Source organism: Lutjanus erythropterus, chromosome 22, assembly GCF_056507025.1.
Source record: "Lutjanus erythropterus isolate fLutEry1 chromosome 22, fLutEry1.hap2, whole genome shotgun sequence".
Classification (NCBI taxonomy): domain Eukaryota; kingdom Metazoa; phylum Chordata; class Actinopteri; order Lutjaniformes; family Lutjanidae; genus Lutjanus; species Lutjanus erythropterus.
Window position 1 is genome coordinate 18,352,939 of NC_139338.1, and position 20,475 is coordinate 18,373,413.

General features: G+C 39.9%; 1 protein-coding gene across 1 annotated transcript in view; it reads left to right on the forward strand.

Annotated features, from left to right (window-relative positions):
* exoc4 (exocyst complex component 4) overlaps positions 1–20,475 on the forward strand; it is a 153,606-nt gene that overhangs the window by 97,641 nt on the left and 35,490 nt on the right. Inside the window, exons 14-15 of the mRNA XM_084710580.1 lie at positions 16,461–16,597; positions 19,657–19,812. Coding sequence (XP_084566706.1) covers positions 16,461–16,597; positions 19,657–19,812 — 293 coding nt within the window. The remainder of the gene's footprint in view (positions 1–16,460; positions 16,598–19,656; positions 19,813–20,475) is intronic.

A 20,475-nucleotide genomic window follows, 5' to 3' on the forward strand; every position in this document is an offset into this window, starting at 1 on the left:
CACTCAGTAACAAAAACAAACTAACCGATCGCTGCAGCGGCAGACAAGCGTCTCCTGAGTTCTGGAAGGTAAAATTACAGATTTAGTCTGCTGGCTTTAAAGAGAGCAATATAAAAGACTGAAAAGTTCCATCTCTGTAGGAATCCTTTCCATAATGTTGCCAGACACTTTGAATAACAGTCTGAGCCTGTCGGTGACAAAAACAAGCACTTTTAGTGGATCTACGTTGACAGGCGCATTTGATTCCAAGTATGATATTGCAGCCATTGCAGCCTGTGTCATGGCTGCCAGCTGAGGTGATCTACTGGAACATCAAAAAGTTTTTATACCTAGCAGAATTTTAAGACCCCAGAGTATGTAAAAAAAAAGGACCCTTACTTTAATGACATTGTGTCCTCTGCTTATGTAGGACAAGACTTTGCTTTGACAAATCTCCTTTATTTGAATACAATAGTTAAAACGCTGAATAATCTGTGAATAAACTTTGACTTTTTGTGACACAAGTTCCCACGCATGGATGCACACATATGAGCAGTTAGAGAGGCCGAGAAAAAAACCCACACTACCTGCCTGTTTGGCACCGATTCCCCTTTGTACCTCTGTTCAATGGAGGAGGGTTCTCTTGAGTACACTCACCTTGCAGTTCTCTGTGATCTCAGTTGGTTCAGGGGCAGGCGGACACTCAAACACACTTTTCACCCTCTCTGTTTCACTTTCAGATCATTATTCCCAGCTTGCCACCTATCTCACAGGATCATAATTGCGGTTGAAATAGTGCTTGATCTTTGAGTTTGTAGCAGTTGCTAACTGGTGGTCATATACACCTACACATACACACGCACACGTACGCACAAACACTTGTATCTACCACTCTCTCTTTCCCAGGGCTGTTTTCTACAGCGAGCAAGACTGTGATTATGATTGCTGACATAACCAGAGAAGTAGAGGGTTTTTGGCTGAAATGCACTCTGCAGCCACACATGACACACACAGACTTGAAGACTGTGTCTCTGCATGACCAACGCTAGCAACAAGGAAAACAGCTTTGCTTTGCTGTGCTTGTCCTTATTTTTAGAGATATCTTTCTGTGCAGTACAAGCTCTCTGTATGTGTTAAAGTATTTATTTGTCTGTGTACTTGTATCAGGCACATAACGAAAGCAGGATAAAAATATAGATGAAAATAGAATGCATAGCATTAGATGGAAAATACAACCTAATGAATAATAATAAAGAAATTAACGTTGACAATAGTCTACAGAATGCATTAAGTCAAGGAAAATACAACATTTTAAAAGAACTGCAGCAGAGCAGCAATGAATATGTGCAAAATGCAAAATACAGTCCCAGGCTTTATCAGGCTTAAGTATAGAAATAATTGTTTAGCTTGCTTTTAAATATGTTTCGCAAGCTGGTTTCTCTTTAAGAAATAATAAATCTACAGCGCATGCTTCTGCATTCCTTTTTTAATAAAATAAAATAAAACTAGACTTAGCATGTGAATTGTCTTTAGCAATTAATGCTTGAATTATTTATTATTGTATTATTTATTTATTATTTTGTTTCTTTTGCAAAACAAAAGAAATGCAACAGTCAGTAGCAGTTGTTTTGTAAAATAAAAAAAAATAAAATAAAAATCTGTGACATTTTTTTAATCGCATTACAATATTTGATATATTGTTACATCCCTGGTCTACCTAAGACTTATTATTTCCTGTGAAAGTGGTCAGTTTAACATTTAATATTCTTTTAAATTTATTTAATAGAATATTCCCTCCCTTATTTCTGGTGGTATTTTGCAAACCAGATTTGGTTTCCTGATGTTTTGAAATAGTCATCTCTGCCACCCCAATCCAACAGAGATAAATGGGATTTCATTTGTTTTTCGCAAAACAAAATTTGAAACATTTGTCCAGAGAAATGGTCCAAATAGCAACCGATAAACACAGATATGAAGCAGAAATTTAACTAGAAAAATTAAATGATATTGACTGCCTAATTAACTGCACCACGTTTAACCACACGGGCTCATCTTGCTGATTTTGGCAGCCTTTCTTATTCAAAGCAGGCTCATGGCAGGTTGAAGATTACAGCAGTGCCAAAGTCAAGATCCAGACAGTTGGCAAGATTTTTATATGTCTCAGCTGTCAGATATTCTGGATGTTTGGTGGAGTATGGCTCTCTGTGTCGACAGTATTGTATGAAAGTATGTTTCTCACGCACACATATTTTTTTGACAGGTCCGTGTGTGATGTGTGTGCATGTGCTTTTGTCCACGCAGTTGTCAAGGAAGACAGTGTCCCAGAGAGGTAGTTTGTTTGTGCTGTGGGTGTTTGTGTAGCATTCCTTGGATACGTGTGTTGTCAGTGTGTGTTTGTTTCTGTCAGAGCCTTCCTGTCTGTGTGCCTGGTTCTCTCACAGGGAGGGAACAGCGGTGGCAGATCATTACAGAAAGAGAGACCGTGGGCGTCTGGAGTTCAGCGGGGTTTGTTTACGGCTCGGGCCCCTCCTTAACGAGGAGTGCAGCATCTTGCTAATTATGCTGCTGTGGCTAATGAGCCTTTCTGCTGATAGTGGGGAGTGCAATAAAACACTCCTTTTGTTTGGGCTTTTTGCCTTTTTAATTGGGCTAAATAAAAGAGCCTTCCACTCTTCTTCTCCTGCCATTCACATTCTAGGGTCATGGTGGCATTGGTGTGTGTTTTCAGCACTTTTTCATGTGTGTATTTGTATCCATGTGGGTCTGTTTTGCTACCTGTGTGTGCTTGTTTTTTTGGTCTCCAATTTGAGAGCCTTCCCACTGCTTTCTTTGATGGCCTTCATCCACAGTGTCACTGTTATGAGAAACTGCTCTCTTCCTCAGTTTGGAGTTTTTATTCATTTAGTTGTCATGAGAGCTTTTGATAAAGGGCCTGGACACCTTTTTATCCAGAAAGTATGAAATAAAGTAGGTTTTTGAACTGAGTTTGCACAAGAGGAACTTCTGCCTGGTCAGATGATAAATCCACCAACTCTGTAACTGCAATAGATAATTAAAGGTTATAGTGAGAGTACTATATAATGGTTGCTAGAGTTTCTAATAATGGAACAGATGTGGTCATGTGTGTGCTTGTGCGCCTTTGTGTCTGCAGAGTTTGAGTGTGAGCATCTTTGTGTGCACATATGTGCTCCCTTTAAGTACCATGACACTTTCTGTGCCAGGTGTTATCAGAGAGGGACACACACCACTGGTGTCAGAGAGAGCTCAATATTGCTACACCACATTAAACACACTGTCTCATACACCTTGGCTGGAGCCACATACGGGACACCATAGGGGAGCACATTTTATGGACGCATCTGCTCTCTGCAGCCACTGATGCACATATTAATGCGTGCGACAGTTCGAACTGGAGGAAGACATTAGCGTTCGGCATGTGTGGTTTTGTATGTTCTGGAATTGGGCTGAGGAGTTTTAGAGCCAAGCAGAAGCGTAATAGCGTGCATGCATATGCCAGCGCGCACAGATATGTTTTTTTTAAGACTCGTGGGTACACAGTAAGCTGCATCACTCTATCACAGCTTTGACATTTCTGGCCCTCTGCCATAATAAAACAGGCCTATTCAATTACTTTTTTTAAAGGGCCAGATTTGGAAAAAAGTAAAGTGCCTGCAGTCTGGACGTTTACATTTCCTTTGTCTGACCTGTAAAATTAGGAATTCAAATATGTAAAAGAATGCACTGTTTTATTTGCTTTTCCACTTCATTAGTTCTTACAGCTGAAAAAGAAACATTTTGTACAAAGGCTCAGGAAAAAACAATGCACCTTTGTAATCCTAGATTAGAAGTAACTTGTTGTTGCAATATTGTGTTCATTAAAACGTGTTGAACATCTTTTTTTCATTCAGTTTGACTCTCCTAAATTCCCACGGCTTTAACAGTCTGAGTTATAATTTTTTAAAATAATAAGTGTCTCTGTGCTTAACAACAGAGTAGGACTGTGACAGTATGTATTTTTTCTAACCACGGTGATAAAGAAACACATTGTGGCGGGATGGTGGTTTACAACAACTGCCGTATGATTAGTTTTTTTGTTTCTTTTTTGATTGAAACATGGCGTACAGACTTTTTATGTATAATTTTTTATGTAATTTTTTATTTTGTTATTATTTTATATACTATAGCTTTAGGCACAGAGATGTATTATTTTAAACATTTTAACACTGTTTAAGCAGAGGGAGTCAAACTGAATTAAAAAAAATATGTTAAATGCGACACTGGGTTTATGAAAACAACAAGCTATTTCCTAATCTATTATTACAAAGGTGCATTGCTTTTTCTTGTACTTTGGTGCATAACATTTCTTTTCAGATTGCGAGAACTAATGAAGAGGACAAAAGTACAAAGCTGAAAGGTGCTTTGTTTTACATGTTTAAATTCCTAACTTTAAAGGTCAGACATTGAAGATTTGAATATCAGGCCCCTTGGCACTTTACTTTTTTAAAATCTGGCCCCTTTAAAAAAGTAATTGAATAGGCCTGTCATATGTGATGGGTTTACCTCTGGCCTATTTTTGCTAGCCCCTTGCAGCATGAAGAGAATATTTATGGATGCATTTCCATAGTATTAACTTTTCTAGTGGACCTATATTATTAAATGCATTTTTGGTGTATGAATTATTTGACCCTTTGTCAGTGATATCTCACCAGTAGAAATGGACAAAGTGACTTTGTGGAAACACTGCATAAGAGTCAAGGTGAATATCACGCTTTAGCTGCTTAAACAGCCCATAATGAGCAATACACATGCAGTCTGGGCTTATAGGTTAATAAGTAATATCGATACGGGCACTGATTTGCCTATCACAAGGCAGCAGCAGTGTCAAATACTGCCTTTATATATCATGTACATATATTACATAATAATGATATGATTATGAGGCTGACACCAGCTATATATTGTCCACTAGGAGCATGAGATAAGGACTGACTGGGACAGTATATAGTTCAGAGGGAAAGGTTAACGTCCATTCATGTGTCTGTGTGATAGCATAGCCTCGGCTGATAAGTCTCTGGAGGAGCAGTGGTGCTAAAGCAAGGAAGAGGGCAACCAAGCTGACTTCTTTATGTTTATTTATGACTTTGGCTTATTTGATACCCAGCTTTTTCTCTTGCTTGCTTGACGTCTTTGTTGGTCTCTACCTTTCATCTATGGTGAACATAGTTATTCCCCTTTTATTCTTGTTTTTCTCGCATTCTTTATCCCCGCTAACACACAAACATACACACGGTTAGCCCTAGCAGTGTGATGCTATCTGTCCAGCTTTGGTCTTGCCTCTGATTGATTCATTTAATTAGAGTTAGATCGAGGGAAAACGGCAGAGGGGGAGAGAAATGGGGAATAGAACAGAGGAAGAAAGTGGGATACGGAGGGTATGGTCACTCTGTTGGATAGCTCTTGAGATTGGCTCCATTAATCTTGGTAGAACCCCCCCCTCTCGTGTTCCCTTTGTGACACACTAACATACAGGCATACACACATCGTGCGCATGCAGCTTTACACAGGTGGAGTGAGACAAACCCACCAAAACAATAAACAGACGGACGCTTTTCTCTGCCCAGAAGACAGTGGTGTTGAGCCACCTGCACGTCCCACTCGTAGGATGCGTTTGTGTTTGTCAGAGAGTCCATGAGTGCAGATGAATTGTTTGTTTTCTGCTTGTTTACTTCATCAGCCAAGACCACACCAGAGCCATAATTACATTACACATTGGGCCTCTCTTTCCAGCTAAGTATCATTCAGCTTTGTCCCCTGTGTCTCCAAACAATAGCAGCTAACTACTCCTTTTGTATTTGCATATGTGTGTTTTCGTGTGTATGTTTGTGCAGAAAGTGTCCACGCATTTGTTAATCATTCAATACACATGTATTTGTCTGTTTCAGCTGTGTTTGTATGCACACACATAACTTGTCCAGGAGCCATATAAAAACGGATTTCATTCACTCACTGACTATGTTTACATGCACAAAATATTCCAGTTCTTATTTTTATTCTGAAAAAGCAATATTCCCCAGTCATACATCAAATGCAACTTGAAGTCCTTAACATAAAAAAGGGCTAAAAGAGCATGAGTTCAAATAAAAACACCAAACAAATAAAAACCTAAGAAACTCATATAAATAGGAGATAAAAATAACAGTAAAATGCAAGTTAAATTTACCCAGAGTTTTTAAAAGTCAGGCTGAAAAGGAGTGTTTTAAGTTTTTTTTTAAAGATATCCTCACTCTCTGCTTTTCTCATGCTATAGCGTCTAAAGGCCGCCTCACCGCAGGTCTTAGACCAGACTCACTTCACTCAGGAAGATCATTAATTGGGCTTGTGTCATCATCAAGGTTGAATATCATCGGCATAACTGTGAAAACTGATGCCACGTCTCCTGATGACTGGACCTATGACTGAGCCTTATGGTACTACTAAGCTTATTACTTGGCCAATGAAAATTAATATTCCACTAATATTGCTGTTTACATGTAGCTATGCATACTCAATTATGGAAAAGTAGAACATCTGGAGCCGCTTAAGCCATTTTGCTTCTTTGTGTCAAAATATTAATTAGAAATAGTTAATGTAGTAATTGTTTTCTACCTGTGGCAAACGTGTTCAGCTGTACCAAGACAGTCTCACTCAACCACTGGCATTGTGATATTTGCATGCATCCAAAATCCTTTTGATGCCCAGATCTTTAATAATATTTAAAACAAGGTGTGTTTCTTGTTTCCGCCAGAAATGTGGGCTTTGCAAACTGTGGTAAAAAACCCAGTCCAAAGAGTGTGCCTCAAACCTAAATAATATCAGAGTATCCCACACGTCTTAGTCAGAAAATGCCAGTTCCGAATAAGTCCTGATATAGAATACCCAAACAAAATATGCTACGTACAGTACATGACCTGTATCAAAATCAGAATATTCTCATATTCTGAATAATAGTGGAAAATTAGTGTGCATATAAACGTAGTCACTGTCAGCTGCCAGAACGCTCACTGTATTGCAGATACATTCAGCTGCCAATGGCCTGCTAATGATGTTGACCTTTTAAAATTCATATTCACATGTAGCTTAGTGAGAGAGGAGGGTGGAAACAGGCACACACACACACACACACGCACACACACGCACGTGTTACTTGAGCATGCACTTGCACATCCACCTCTAGTAACTGTAATGACACTGACCTTTTTATTTCTGATGATGTGTGTAGGCAATGTTTATTGCTGATCGCTTCCTGTTGATTGGCTCCCAGCTGCCCCACTATAAACACCCTGTCACACACACACACACACATGCACACCCACACAGATCCACACAGCGGAGATTAGAGCATGGGGTGGGGGCTTCTCTTTATTAAGGAGACTCTCAGCACCCTGCTCCCATCAACAGACACAGCAATCACGACACAATACACCTGTTAGCTGCATCAGCCGTGCCCTGTGATTGGAGCACAAGTGGGAGTGGGAGGAAGGAGGGAAGAGGCTAGGTTTGTATACACACATGCACGACCCCCACAAAGAAATGCACGTCACAAACATTACCAGAAATAAAACGAAAAGCCATTCCCAGGTTACAAAGAGAATCTCAGTGAAACTGCACAAACACCCATTTTAATTCTGCCAGAATAGGCCCTTTCACAGTAAAATAAATAATCTAAACGCTTTTCCATTTAGTCCAAATAGTTTCTGGAGCCCTCTACTACATTATCTGTCATGAAATGGATTGTGTGTAAGCATCCAGTTGACAATTTTACAGCTGTTAAGAGTTATCAAGGAATGAGGCACCTCAATAAAAAAAAAAATACCGCTCTTACTCGCAGCAATTTTGGCTGCACTTGAAATGAGTCCTTGCAATCTCCCTTTCCTCCACTACCAAGAGAGACAAAGTTGTAATCGCCGAGACAACATGGCGGCTTTCAGAGGATTATTTGACTTTATATTCTCAGCCCAGCCTTACATGAACTTAGATGATGTAGCAGTATCTCAGACTGGTCAGATTCACTCTCGCGCTCTGAAAAATTTTAATTTTAATAATCTAATTCATTAATTTTACTCTGTCAAATACACCACACTCAATCACCTCAGGCTGTATATGTAACTGCAGTAGTGAGCCAATCACACTCAATAAACTGAAAAACGCTGGGGGTGATTGGCTGCGAGTAAAACCATACAAAAAAACAATGGGAAAATAGTGTGGCTCTACAGGCTTTTTTTCTCCCATTCGTCCTCCAGCTCATTGCACTCGTCTCCTCGCTCAGTGGCCGTGTACTGTGCCGCTGAATGAGAGTGTGTCACTGAGCAGTCGCTCTCACCCTGCAGATCAATAAATTTGCTAAATAAAATGACAAAAATCATGACAAAACAACTGATAGCCAGTATAATCGTCCAGTCACCCAGCTTTACTTGGTACTCGGTTATTTCGGTCAATGCTTTAGATATTGAGTACCAATAACCAGCCCCACTGAGCATAGATACACTTTGAAAAGAACATTGTACAATTACACAAATGAAGTGCACCAAAACACGTGACTTTGAATTGTAATGAATGTTTAATCTAATTTAAAAGGAACTGGAATTCAGCGGTTATTTCTGGTCCATCATATAAGGATGTTTATTCATTAAATTAGAAATGAATAAGATCAAACTCAAATAGCATTTGTGTTAACATTATACCTCACCTTGTGCCAGCCTCCCTGTCTTACTGCCGATTCTTAGTGAGTTAATTAGAAAATTATATATTTGCGTTATTTATTATTCAATCAAGTTTCTTTGACTCATTTTCATTTTTTTAATTCAGGTATATTTGCATGTATTTGTATTGGAATAATAGCCATGCATACTGTAGTGGATGTCACACACTATAATATCTAATAGTCTTTTTTTCATAAGGTGTTTGCTCTCGTTCAAGAATGCAGAAGATGTCACTTTTCTCCTACTAAATAAAGTCAAATCCTGATAAATTAAATTTCTGTTTTTTGAGTCTAGCTCCCCTAAAAGTCTTATTTCTGTTCTGCTTCCTTTCTCACCGCTCAAGGTGTAACAATCCCCACCACCCACCTTCGCCTGGTTATCTCACACCAAACACATATACTCCTGAGGCTCGCGCCCAGCTGCCCTGGGCCCCCAACCTGCCTCCTCCATGGAAATGTTCCCCTCTCACAAATGTGACACAGCTGTGCTTTGTTTCTGCTTTTTATATATTTATATCATTATAATAGATATATATTATACATAGTGTGTGTGTGCGTGTGCGGTTGTGACAGTGAGAGCATTTAAATGAGTGAAGAAAACAGCCTCACCAACTACAGCCTAGGGTAGTACAGGTTCACATCATGCAGCGCTGCCACTGACAGAGTCTCTGTGTGTAACGAGACATAATCTTTGCCTTTGGAGTGAGTGAGTTAGAGAGAGAGAAGTTGAAATGTCAGCTCTACCACAAACATGCCCTTTGGTTTGAAGGAAAGAAGGTTTTGGCTGTGGGCGCCTGATAAAAGTTACAGCTTGAATTTTTAGAAGCAAGTCGGTGCTCTGAATTTGCAAATGACAATCTTTGTGTTGCAGTGGGCACACATTTAGTTGTGTGTGTGTGCGTGTGCACGCGCCTTTATGTCTGTGCGGCAATACAATGGCTCCATATGGGCCTAATGGGGCACAGAAAGGAACATAGAGCCTCCACAGAACACATTAAACTACATTATAATTTCTCTTTCACTTTCTTAGTCTGGCTTTGCACAGTGAAACTTTCACACAACTAGTTACAGATTGCAAATTGCATGAAACATAATTTCCAAGCAATTTAACAGTTACACAAAGCAATCTAGATTATATCAAGTGTGGACTGTCATTGAAACTACATTTGCAACTTTATATCTTATTTCATATTATTTTCTTGCTGATAACATCAATTCATTATCATTTTGGTGATAATAAACAAGAGTTGAAATAAATCAGTAAAAATCAGTCGGAATAATATGGCATCATAGTTCGATGTCATTGTCAGACACGTTAGCATTTTTTTGGCTGTTATCGGAGTTGAAAGTTTTGCAAATATTGCAGCTGAGTTTGTTGCAGAGGGCTTTACACCATGCAGGAAAATTGTAATGCAAAAATCGCTATTCCCACTAATCGTATTACATATCATGATCGCAATTTCATGCAAAATAATCACAATATGACTTTTTAACATATTGTGCAGCCCTAGTTTCAACCAACTAAAGTTACATGAAAGCTTTTTGTTTTCCCTGCTATACCAAAAACATACTGAACCATTGCCCTGAAATCAAGACACATACTGGACCATGAATTTTGTGTACCACTAGACACCTAAATCTCACATTAAAATGTAAAATGTTGATTTATCCAAGGTAACGAGGTGTTTCCCACTAGCCTCTGGATGCTGTGACTTTTGGGAAAAAAGAATATGCTGGAGCTAAAGTCAGTGAACGTGACTAAACGTAACGTGAATGAAACTTAAGTGTATTACCTCATCCGAGAACACTGCTTCTATTATATCGGATGGATTTTTATTGGCAGTGAGGGTTGTTTAACGGTGAAGACAACAAATGGTAGAACTTACAGATTGTACCTTTAATAATTTAGAATAACTGATAATAATAACACAGTAAATGTCCAAAATGTTAAGGACAACCGTCTCACATCTACCAGAAGGCAACAGTGGTTGTAAAAACGCCAAGAGGATCATGGGCCGATTAGTGAAATTGATTTTTGAGTTACTTTGTGGAATCAAATGACAAATCTGAACTCTTGGGTGATTCCTAGGATCAGCATATGCAGACGCTTCATATATCACTCTGCGTTTGTGTTTTTTGTGTGGGTGTGAATAGGGGGTGTGTAATATGGAAGCCCATCTGTAATCAGCCAAGTGTGATATTGCTCCTCATCTCTCAATTAGATCACTTACAAACACTGCATTAAGCCTTGCATTAGAAGCCATGATGGTGGAGGTGAAAGAGAAGATGCGTTCTTTTAATAACTCAATTTGGTCCGCACACTGCTGTATATGTCTGTTTACTTCACTGTGACATGTTTTTACAGCCACACTGTGAACATCATGTATATTTCTTCATTGTTTCACTTCCTTCAGTCCAAAATGAATCGTTTAATGATAGCCAGCTACCATGGAGCTCTGCTTTACCATGTTTTTCTTGGTTTTTTTTGACAGTATACACACTTCAGTACACAAAGGCACACTGCCTAGTTGTCAGAGCATAAACAAACTTGAATACAAACCCACTCCCATGCACACACATACAAAGAAGCATGTGTTGCAGTTGAGCGGGCACAAGCATGAGGGCCATCCGGTGTGTGTCAGGGGAGTCTTCGAAGTGTGGCTCTACTCTGACGTTGATGAATGATCTGTCAAGGCGATGTCCCACTCACGCCCGGCTCCCCGTTTACCCAGGAGAGGGACAGTCAGTCCGTGTGTGTGTATGCGTGGGAAAGGGGGCAGACAGGGGTTATCTTTGCATGTGTTCTTGTTTGCGTGGGCGTGCGCAGTTGTGTTCACGCGCCGCTGAGTGTGTATTATTTTGGCAACCCTTGGTCACACATGTGAATGGCACGGCGTAGACATTACACGAGTCAGCGGTTTGGGGTCAGGGTATGAGTGAAACGGCAAAGAGCAGGGGGTTAAAAACTCTGACCCCAGCTCAACCTTGAGGGGGCTCCCCGCTATTTTAATGGGGAAACCCCTGATCCGTTTCCAATTCAAACCTGAGGCCCTTAAGTCCCCCCTTCACCTCAAAAGCTTAGAAAACACATTGTAAAAACCTTAAGACAGTGGTTCTCAAATATATTAATATTTAATTTTTAAAATCTAAAATAGTTCATAGATTAATTTCTAATAAACAATCTACAACTATGAATTAATACACAAAATATTAGCACAATGAGATATTTTGATAAATTGTAATTTATAATTATAGTCACAAAAAAGAATCAACTGCTTAGATTTTGGTGGTCAGTATGACCTCATGACGGTCCCATTCTCATGAAGGTGATATCTCAAGAACGCCTTGAGTGAATTTCTTCAAACTTGGTACAAACATCCATTTGGACATAAAGATGAACTGATTAGATTTTTGTGGTCAAATGATGAAGTGATGATTTTATATCCAAAAGGACAAAGGTCCAATTCAGCGTGACATCTTAAATTCCCTCAAAAGTCTGTGCTACATAAATTATATGAGTCTGGACGGACATGGATGTAAATGGCGAGGTGACTGGTTACAACCACGAGGCGGTAATTCTAGTCTGTTTTGTAAAGAGTCCTCAGCTGAGAAAAAAAACATGAGAACGCCTGCCTCAAGAAACAAACTGCCAGTCACACACAGCATGTACTTAGCCCGACTGAGCTTGAGTAAATAAAATGCACTTTCTCCTCGTACCTTCTTTTATACCTCAGGATGACACCTCACATTTAGCCAACAAAATACAGCAACACAGAGGAGTTTAGCGATTATACTCCTGCATTTGTACTGTATTAATGTCGTGTCCCTGTGTTTTGCTTTTTACTCACTCAGCCAAAGGAAATAACTACTTTTAGCACCAGCTCAGGATGTTTTCTGTAGTGATGACCGTACATTAACAGCTTTTTTTTTCCGCTGAGGCGCCATTCTGAGTGCTAGCACTGCCTTGTTGCTGTCATTAAACCTCTATGGCTGTGGCCTTCATTTCACTCTCAACGACAGCAGTTTACCCCAGCAAATTTCTGAGATCCATTTGCAACACGTAAGTCTAATTTTCCTTGATGACTATGCTTTTTACGTAGTAATGATGTAAAAGAGCAGAGGCAAAGTGCAACCAAGCTCAGTTTCAGGGGTAATGCAGTGCCGTGAAGTGGAATTATGAGAGAAATATGGGTGATTTTCACATGATCGCGCAGTATTGTTGACCTTTTAAGCGTGAAACATTAGAAAGGGAGAGGGAGCGAGTGAGACAGACATAGACGGAGGAGCCTCCACAGTGGGTGTTGTCTCCTAATGTAACGGTCAAGTAAGATAGAGGAGACGTAGCAGAACACGCTTGCTCTACCACTCTCACTCGGTCTCCCTCAGCCCTCCCTTTCTCAATCTGTCCCTTGATTACTTTTTAATGATTTCTGCTGCCTGAGACAAATGACTGTGTTAAATGAGCAGAATTAGACAAGGGAGCTGAGCGCAAGAGCATTTGTTAGAGCAGGAGTAATGGATCGGGCATCCATTGTTTACTCTTCTCCATTCGCTGGCTTGGCCTGCTATTGAGCTTCATGTCCTCAAAGTCGAGGCATCAACACTGCAGTGTCACTGTTATAATTCTGACTACACATGAATGTTTTGACAACAGCCTGTTATTATTAGCTCTAAAGATCCAAATGTTGTTTTTGTTAATTTTTTTTAAGGTTTTTCAAAAATTCTGATATTGAATTTCTGTCTGTTTCAGTGTTTAAAAATCCAGCTGCTACACATTATATTATAAATTAATTATTTTCTAGTATAGCAGAATTCAAATGACAGTATCAGTTGTTGTTGTTTTGTATTCTACATTTACACTATTCTTATGTATACCATTTACTTAAATTAAGTACTGTACTCTGCGCCAGCAACAGCTGTTGCTGGTGGCATTTGCCAAAAAATAAACTGAACGCCTTTTATTAAATTCCGTCAAAGTCTTCACTACATATATGAGTCTTGACAGACATGGATGTAAACTGGCTGGTTGGCGGAGGCATACAACAGTAAGGCGGTAATTGTAGTTTCTTGATGTATCCTAATAGTTTCTGCTGTTGCAGCAGTCTACTTCCCCCAAAAGAATAGTTGCGTGCCTACAAATCAATCCGATTTAATTTATCTAAATAATCCAATGCTTGCAAAGTCAAGTAGGTCATAAAAACTGTAATGGACTCCATTTATACTGACTGAAGCAGTCAGTCATGGTGAAGTTTCCCTGAGCCACCCACTGATTCCCTCGCAGCCTCAGCGGTGCTGACCCTACAACCTGACCCTCCTGAGTTGGCAAGTAAAAAAAAAAAAAAAAAGATTTTCCCTTCAGGGAACATAAAAGTAGCATATCATTATCACTGCATTATCACCGTAGTCACGGTAACAGAAGTTGGCAGCGCGTTATTGCTTTTTCTTCTTCTTTTTTTTTTTTTTAACTGTGTTATTTACAGTACCACCAGCCTACACTAAGACGCTGTGGTAGCTGCTGCCAGTGATGCACTAACAGCTAGCCCTCCTGCAGGCTCTATGTATTTCTTCCTACCCTGGCAGGCTGACAGGGAGTCAGGCATGGACAGTAAAGGGTGCTCCCTTGGCAGAGACAAGGCCTTGGTTAGCACTCCATGGGCATGGGCACTGCTATGGATCATTACTTCCCTCAGTGGAGTGGCTGCTGTGTGTGTGTGTGTGTGTGTTTGTGTGTGTGTGTTTTTGTGTATATGTGTATGTGTGTGCATGCTTGCCTGCCTGCTTGTGACAGAATGAGCAAAGGGGAAAGTGAAACACAGAAAGAGCTATTAATATTAATGTCATTCTATCACATCAGGAGTCTCTCCATATTTTTTGATGATCAATTACTCTGCAGTCACTACTGCCCCCTACAGTCCTTTCATCCGCTTTGGACGCTCACAACTGGCCTTGAATATTAGAGTGGATTTTAAAAAATGATTTATTAACCCTAGGGATGAAATAACATGATTTTAAAAAAAAAGTCTTGATACTGGACTGATATCTACCATGCTATTCCATAGTTAATTTTTTATTTTATTATTTGTATTTTATTTTGTTTTATAAAAAACTACTACTGACTGCTGCATTGTTTTTGTTTTGCATTTTTACATGTGTAATTCATTCATTCAGAGACAATATATACCAATTTTTTCCACATGCTAAGGTCATGGCTGGCTACTTTTATTTTACTAAAGTAGGAAAACAGAAGCACTTTAAGTTACAAGGAAAAACAAAAATGCTATACTCATAAGATTTATAATTTATTTAAGGACATTTTTTCCTGTCTTGATTTTTCTTTGTTTTTTAATATTGTGATTTATATCTTGTATTGTGGACATTTTAGCGTAGTTTTATCATACCTCAAGATTTTGTTGTCAATACATCCCTTATTACTATTACTCTGAAATAACAGAGATATTTCTGGCCATTGTATCATGCAGATCTGGGACTTAAAAATGACACAAAATGATTAATCGATTATCCAAATAGCTGGCAATAACCGACGATACCAGTACCATTATCCTTAAAGTGATTCCGATACTAATAGCAGTTTGGGTTGTATGGGTTGTAGTTGCTGCGGTGGTGGGCCAGTGACATGTTGCATTAAGTAGAACAATGCTTTCAGTGATTGGCTGTTAGCAAAACCATACAAAATAGTCACTTTTATCTAGATAGGGGTGCAAAAATGATCAAATCAAGTATCTTTTGACCATTTGGGTTATTTTGGTCGATACCTGAAATACCTACAATATCTTCTACCCCTGAAGTTGTTGGCGCCGGCGCTGGCGCAGATGATTTCCATTTTATTCATCTTTGACAAAGCTATTAATTTTTCCATTTCACACCTAAACAATGGAACTCTATGTTAAGTTTACATAGGAGGAGATGAATACCGAGAATCTATGAATGATGAATAGAAATCATCTGTTTAAGATTCCCTCTCTGTGTATCTTTGTGGGATTACTCTGCTCGACACGCAGCACTGCTTTCGCAGTCGTGGCGAGTTTCAGAGTGAACGTGGCGAGGCTATCACTAGTCTAATAGCGAGTTATCACTATTATTGGAGATGTAGGATAGATTGGTAAAGTGCTGGGAGCAGGCAAACGGGAACATTCTGAGTTGTAATCTCATTTAACAGCTCCTGAATTGCTCAAAGGTGTGTGTTTTGAAAAGTTTGCTCGCTGTGTGTGTATGTGTGTGAGAGTGTCTGGGGATATGAAGCCGCTCTGCTGTTCCCGGGCCAGCTATTAGTCACGCAGGAGTGGCTAATCTGTAATGGCTGCTGTCACAGCCCTGCCGTGGCTCCTGGTGATGGGCGCACTGTGACAAATGCACACACACTCACTTTCAGCCTGAGAACACACACAGCACAGAAGTTCAAAACACACACAAAAATATGTGCACTCACGCTGATTCACTTACACACAAAGAATCATCCATTGCACCAGTACAGTGTTACGACTTCTGACAAGCTCTCCAACACCAGTCATCATCCAGCCGCAGGTGACAGACAGACAAGTGAAGTTGGAGTCATCCTGTTATATCGACACTACAGCCGACTGGATCTGACTGGGCACTAGCTTAAAATCTACTCCTCTTATATTTTTCTCTTTTTACCTCTGTTTTTCTCTTAAAAAGTCTGCATTTTTATGTGCAAATTAAACCAACCAAACACTCACTGGTCTCCTCCTGTTTCTGCCCTCAGAGCACGGTGGTAGTAGAGAAGTCTATCCAGGATCTAATGAGCCTGATGCAAGACCTGAGTGCCTACTCCAACCAGTTCCTTGAGATGGTCTGTGACAAGCTGAAAGAGTACAAGGAAATCTGCAACACAGCCTACAGGTAAAAGAAGGGGAAAGCTAGCTCACAATTTTTCTTTTTTATTATTTGAATTCTCTACAGTTGCTTGTGTTGAGTAGGATTTATAGGCCCTTGCTAGGGCTTAACTTGCTGGGGTTTTTGGAGTAAACATCATAACCTGGTTTCAGAAACCTGGACAATACCTTACCTAGGTTTCTATAGGTATACAGGGATATGAATAACCAGATTTCTTTATGTTCCACATGAATTCCATCCCTATAACATGGTCAAAAACAGACTGAAAACCCAGGATACTTGTGCACATGTAAAAGCCGTAATAACAGAATGCATTTACATGCAAACTAGTATCCTGTTTTTAGCCTTAAAGCACAAAATTTCACAAGCACAAAATTTCGACTATTTCAGAGGCAAAATGTCGTCGTGCCTGACTGTTTAATCAAGAGCAACACGATTTTGCAAACAAATTATTACGCTTCTGAAAAAATAGCACAGTGGCAGAAAAGATATCAAGTGAACATGATGTGGGGCTCCTTTTACTTAAAAAAAAAAGACTTACCTGGGTACACCTATAATATTGAGAAAGAGGGGAGAACTTAGTGAGTTTCACTGCTTGGTTTAGGAGCTGAAACTGTAACATAGACATGTTTTTTTCAGGATATATGACTGGTAAACAGTTCCAGACAAACAAAGACAAAAGATGTTTTTCATAGACTGTTGAAGCTTGATATACGCAACATCGTCATACTGAAGCCATTTGCCATTCCTCTCCACATTGTCTTTGAAATTCTTGTCTCTGTTGAATGTTTTGGATGTGACACTGTTTGTCCAAAAACAAAAAATTAAAGCCACAATATCACCAGCAAAATTCAGTTGCTGATATTTAAACTTTGGAAAATATTATTAAAATGTGTGTAATCACAGAAAAAAATGTGTCTTGTGTGAAAAGGCACTTTATCCTGGTTTTGTTCCCTTCTGGGATATGATATATACACAAGAAACCTTGCCAGATATCCGACAGAACTGTCAACTTGTAACACTCCATTTGCATATTCAGAGAATCAGTCAACACTGTGGAGTGGGTGGATTCAAAGGTCTGGATTCAGGCAATAAGAAACCTGGTTATTCATATCGCAGTATACATGATTCTTACAGTATTCAGGTTTCTGATCATCCTGGTGGAGCTGCTTCTTGGTTTCTCACCATCACAACCACTCGGTTCTGTACCAACAAAGAGTGTTCAGAAACCGAGATAAGGTGTTTACGTGTCACAGTATCCTGATTTCTATCAGAGTAGCATATCCACGTTTCTGAAACCAGGAGCATAACCAAAACTCTTCAAAAACCTGATCATAACAAAGATACTTGTGTGTACATTAACACGCTCTTAATATGAGCATTCTTTGAGTTTTATCTAGTCCACTTACAATATTTGACATTTTTACCACCAACAACAACAACAACAAAAAAAGAAAATCATGAGCAATTTTTTGTGTATTTTTATACAGCACTCACAGCAGCATTTACTTTTTAGAATATGAAATTAGGTTTGACTTAGTTCTTGAAGACAGTCATGCAAACATTTGTGCTGTGAAAGGCCATCCATCCGTGCTCCCCTGGGAGCATGTAACACCTGGCCAGGTAAAGGGGGGGCCTAGAGAATATGGAGGGATAAGAGAGGGAGTGATGAACGGGCCAGGAGACGCAGGAAAGGACTGACAGACTGCTGGGAGTCCATCTGGACTCTGTCATAGGTCAGCCTCAGTCTCACCGGGGCCTCCGAGCGATAAAGACAGGCCCAACGGCGGCTGCCAATGTGTATGTGTCGTCGTGTTTGTGTATGTATGCGCTCCTGTGTGCATTTACACATGAGCAACTCTGTGTGCGTGTAGATGTGAACCCCTAGAGGACTTGTGTCTCCTGTACAAGGTATTAGTATGATATTAATTGCAGATCCAAGCAGTTTCTCCAGCCCAGACACATGCACACAAAGCAAATACATGTTGGCAGTCTGCCTCAATTTCTCTTCACACCAAATCATAGCTGTTGTAAGACCATTTTAAATGCCAGCACAGATGCTCATGAACCACATGTTCAAGTACCTGACCATTAGTGATACTAGTCTGCCTGTCTGAATATTAGTGTTATGCAGTTAATTAATTTCTAGCTGCATTTGCTGCAAGGCTAAATGGTGTCAAGTAAAATCACAAACTTTGTATGTATTGCCATGAAATTTGGGGTAGACATTCTTGGTGTGTTGAGGGTTAATCCAGTTAATTTTGGTGATTCCCTGACTTTTCATCCAGCACCACCAACTGGTAAGAATTGGGAATTTTAATCACCTCATTTCAGGACCGGATTCCTCTAAAACTAAAGAATGAATTCATGTCAAACTCAGTTATATATTAATAGTAAGAGCATGTAGCATATTCATAATGCTACAGGCATGACATGTCCCCTAAAATGTCTCACCATGACTATACTGACTTGTATCTGTACAAAGTTTATCATCAGAGAGGTGTTTTTACATTCCTCTACTGATTGGGGAGATGTGTGTGCACTTACCTAAAATCTGAGATTCAGACATACCCTGGGCAAGCTAGGTTTGGTACGTAAAAAATACAGAAGCCAATCAATTTAATGCAGGCAACGAAGCCTGAAACCTCCAGATCAGCACAGGCTTGTTGACAGAGAGAGAGGTAGCATTAGTTGTGTCAGGCACTGCCAGTTACAAGCTAACAAACAACATAAATAAAAGATGCTAGCTGTACCTCTCATTCTGATACCACTAAGCACAGACTGAGTCTGGCTCTGACTGAGGCTCAAATATGAATGGCTGAATCTCTCTGATGTTTCTTCTCAGCCATCTTGACGTGCACTGCTCCTTCACTGGTCAGCCTTGTGTAAGTGTCAGTGGCTGGTGGGGTGTGTAAACTTTTTTTTTGTGTGGTAAACCATGTTAAACATAATATTAATCAGCAGAGTTTTTAAAACATGTCTGGAGGAGAACTTTAACATTCTAGCATGGTAACATTATAACTTGCATGACCATTTGCTGCATTTCATTGTCTGTGTGTCCTCAGGGGTATTGTCCAGTGTGAGGAGAAGCTCACCATCAGTGCTTCCTGGTCTAAAGACGAGGACATCAGTCGTCTGCTCCAGTCGCTCCCTAACTGGTTAAATATGGCTCAACCCAGACAGACACGACAGAAGAGAGAGGATGAAGAGGACTTCACTAGGTACACACTCCTCATCTGTACTAGTTCATATAAATGCACAACCAATGACTGTACACATTTATGATTCTGTCATAAAGAATCTATACTAGCATGTACACTCACACAACACACCCAAACAAGCAGAAGTAGACAGTGACTCACACTTGAGCAATCAGGCAAGTAATCCCTCCCTCCCATCTTCACTCCTTTATTCACATATTATTGAACCCTCTCTTGTTGACTAAGATGCACCCATAAAATAACCCATGATTGCTCTTTTAAACACCCTCTATCTGAAGGAAGTGAGGAAACGAGGGACGAAGAAAATAGGAAAATATTAGGAGAGCAGACGATGGCGGGTGGGAGGGGGGGTCAGTCTTATCGAAATTGCCTTTGAATGTGCGCAGTCTTCAGGGAACACAGGAGCTCATCGGAGCGGAATAGTAAAGTAAATAAATAAATTGGTTATGTGGCCAAAGAAAGTCAATCTGTTGTGTGCGTGCTCGCTCCCCCTCCCACACTGCCTTTCTCAGACACACACACACGCACACATGGTGAGAGCTCAGAGATAGCAAGAGGAAGACCATAAGGCTGTTTGATTCAAGAGCCGTAGATGTTTTCATCACTATGAAAGGGGGATTAGCTTCTACACGACTGGCAACCCCAGTGCTTCAATAAAGCCTC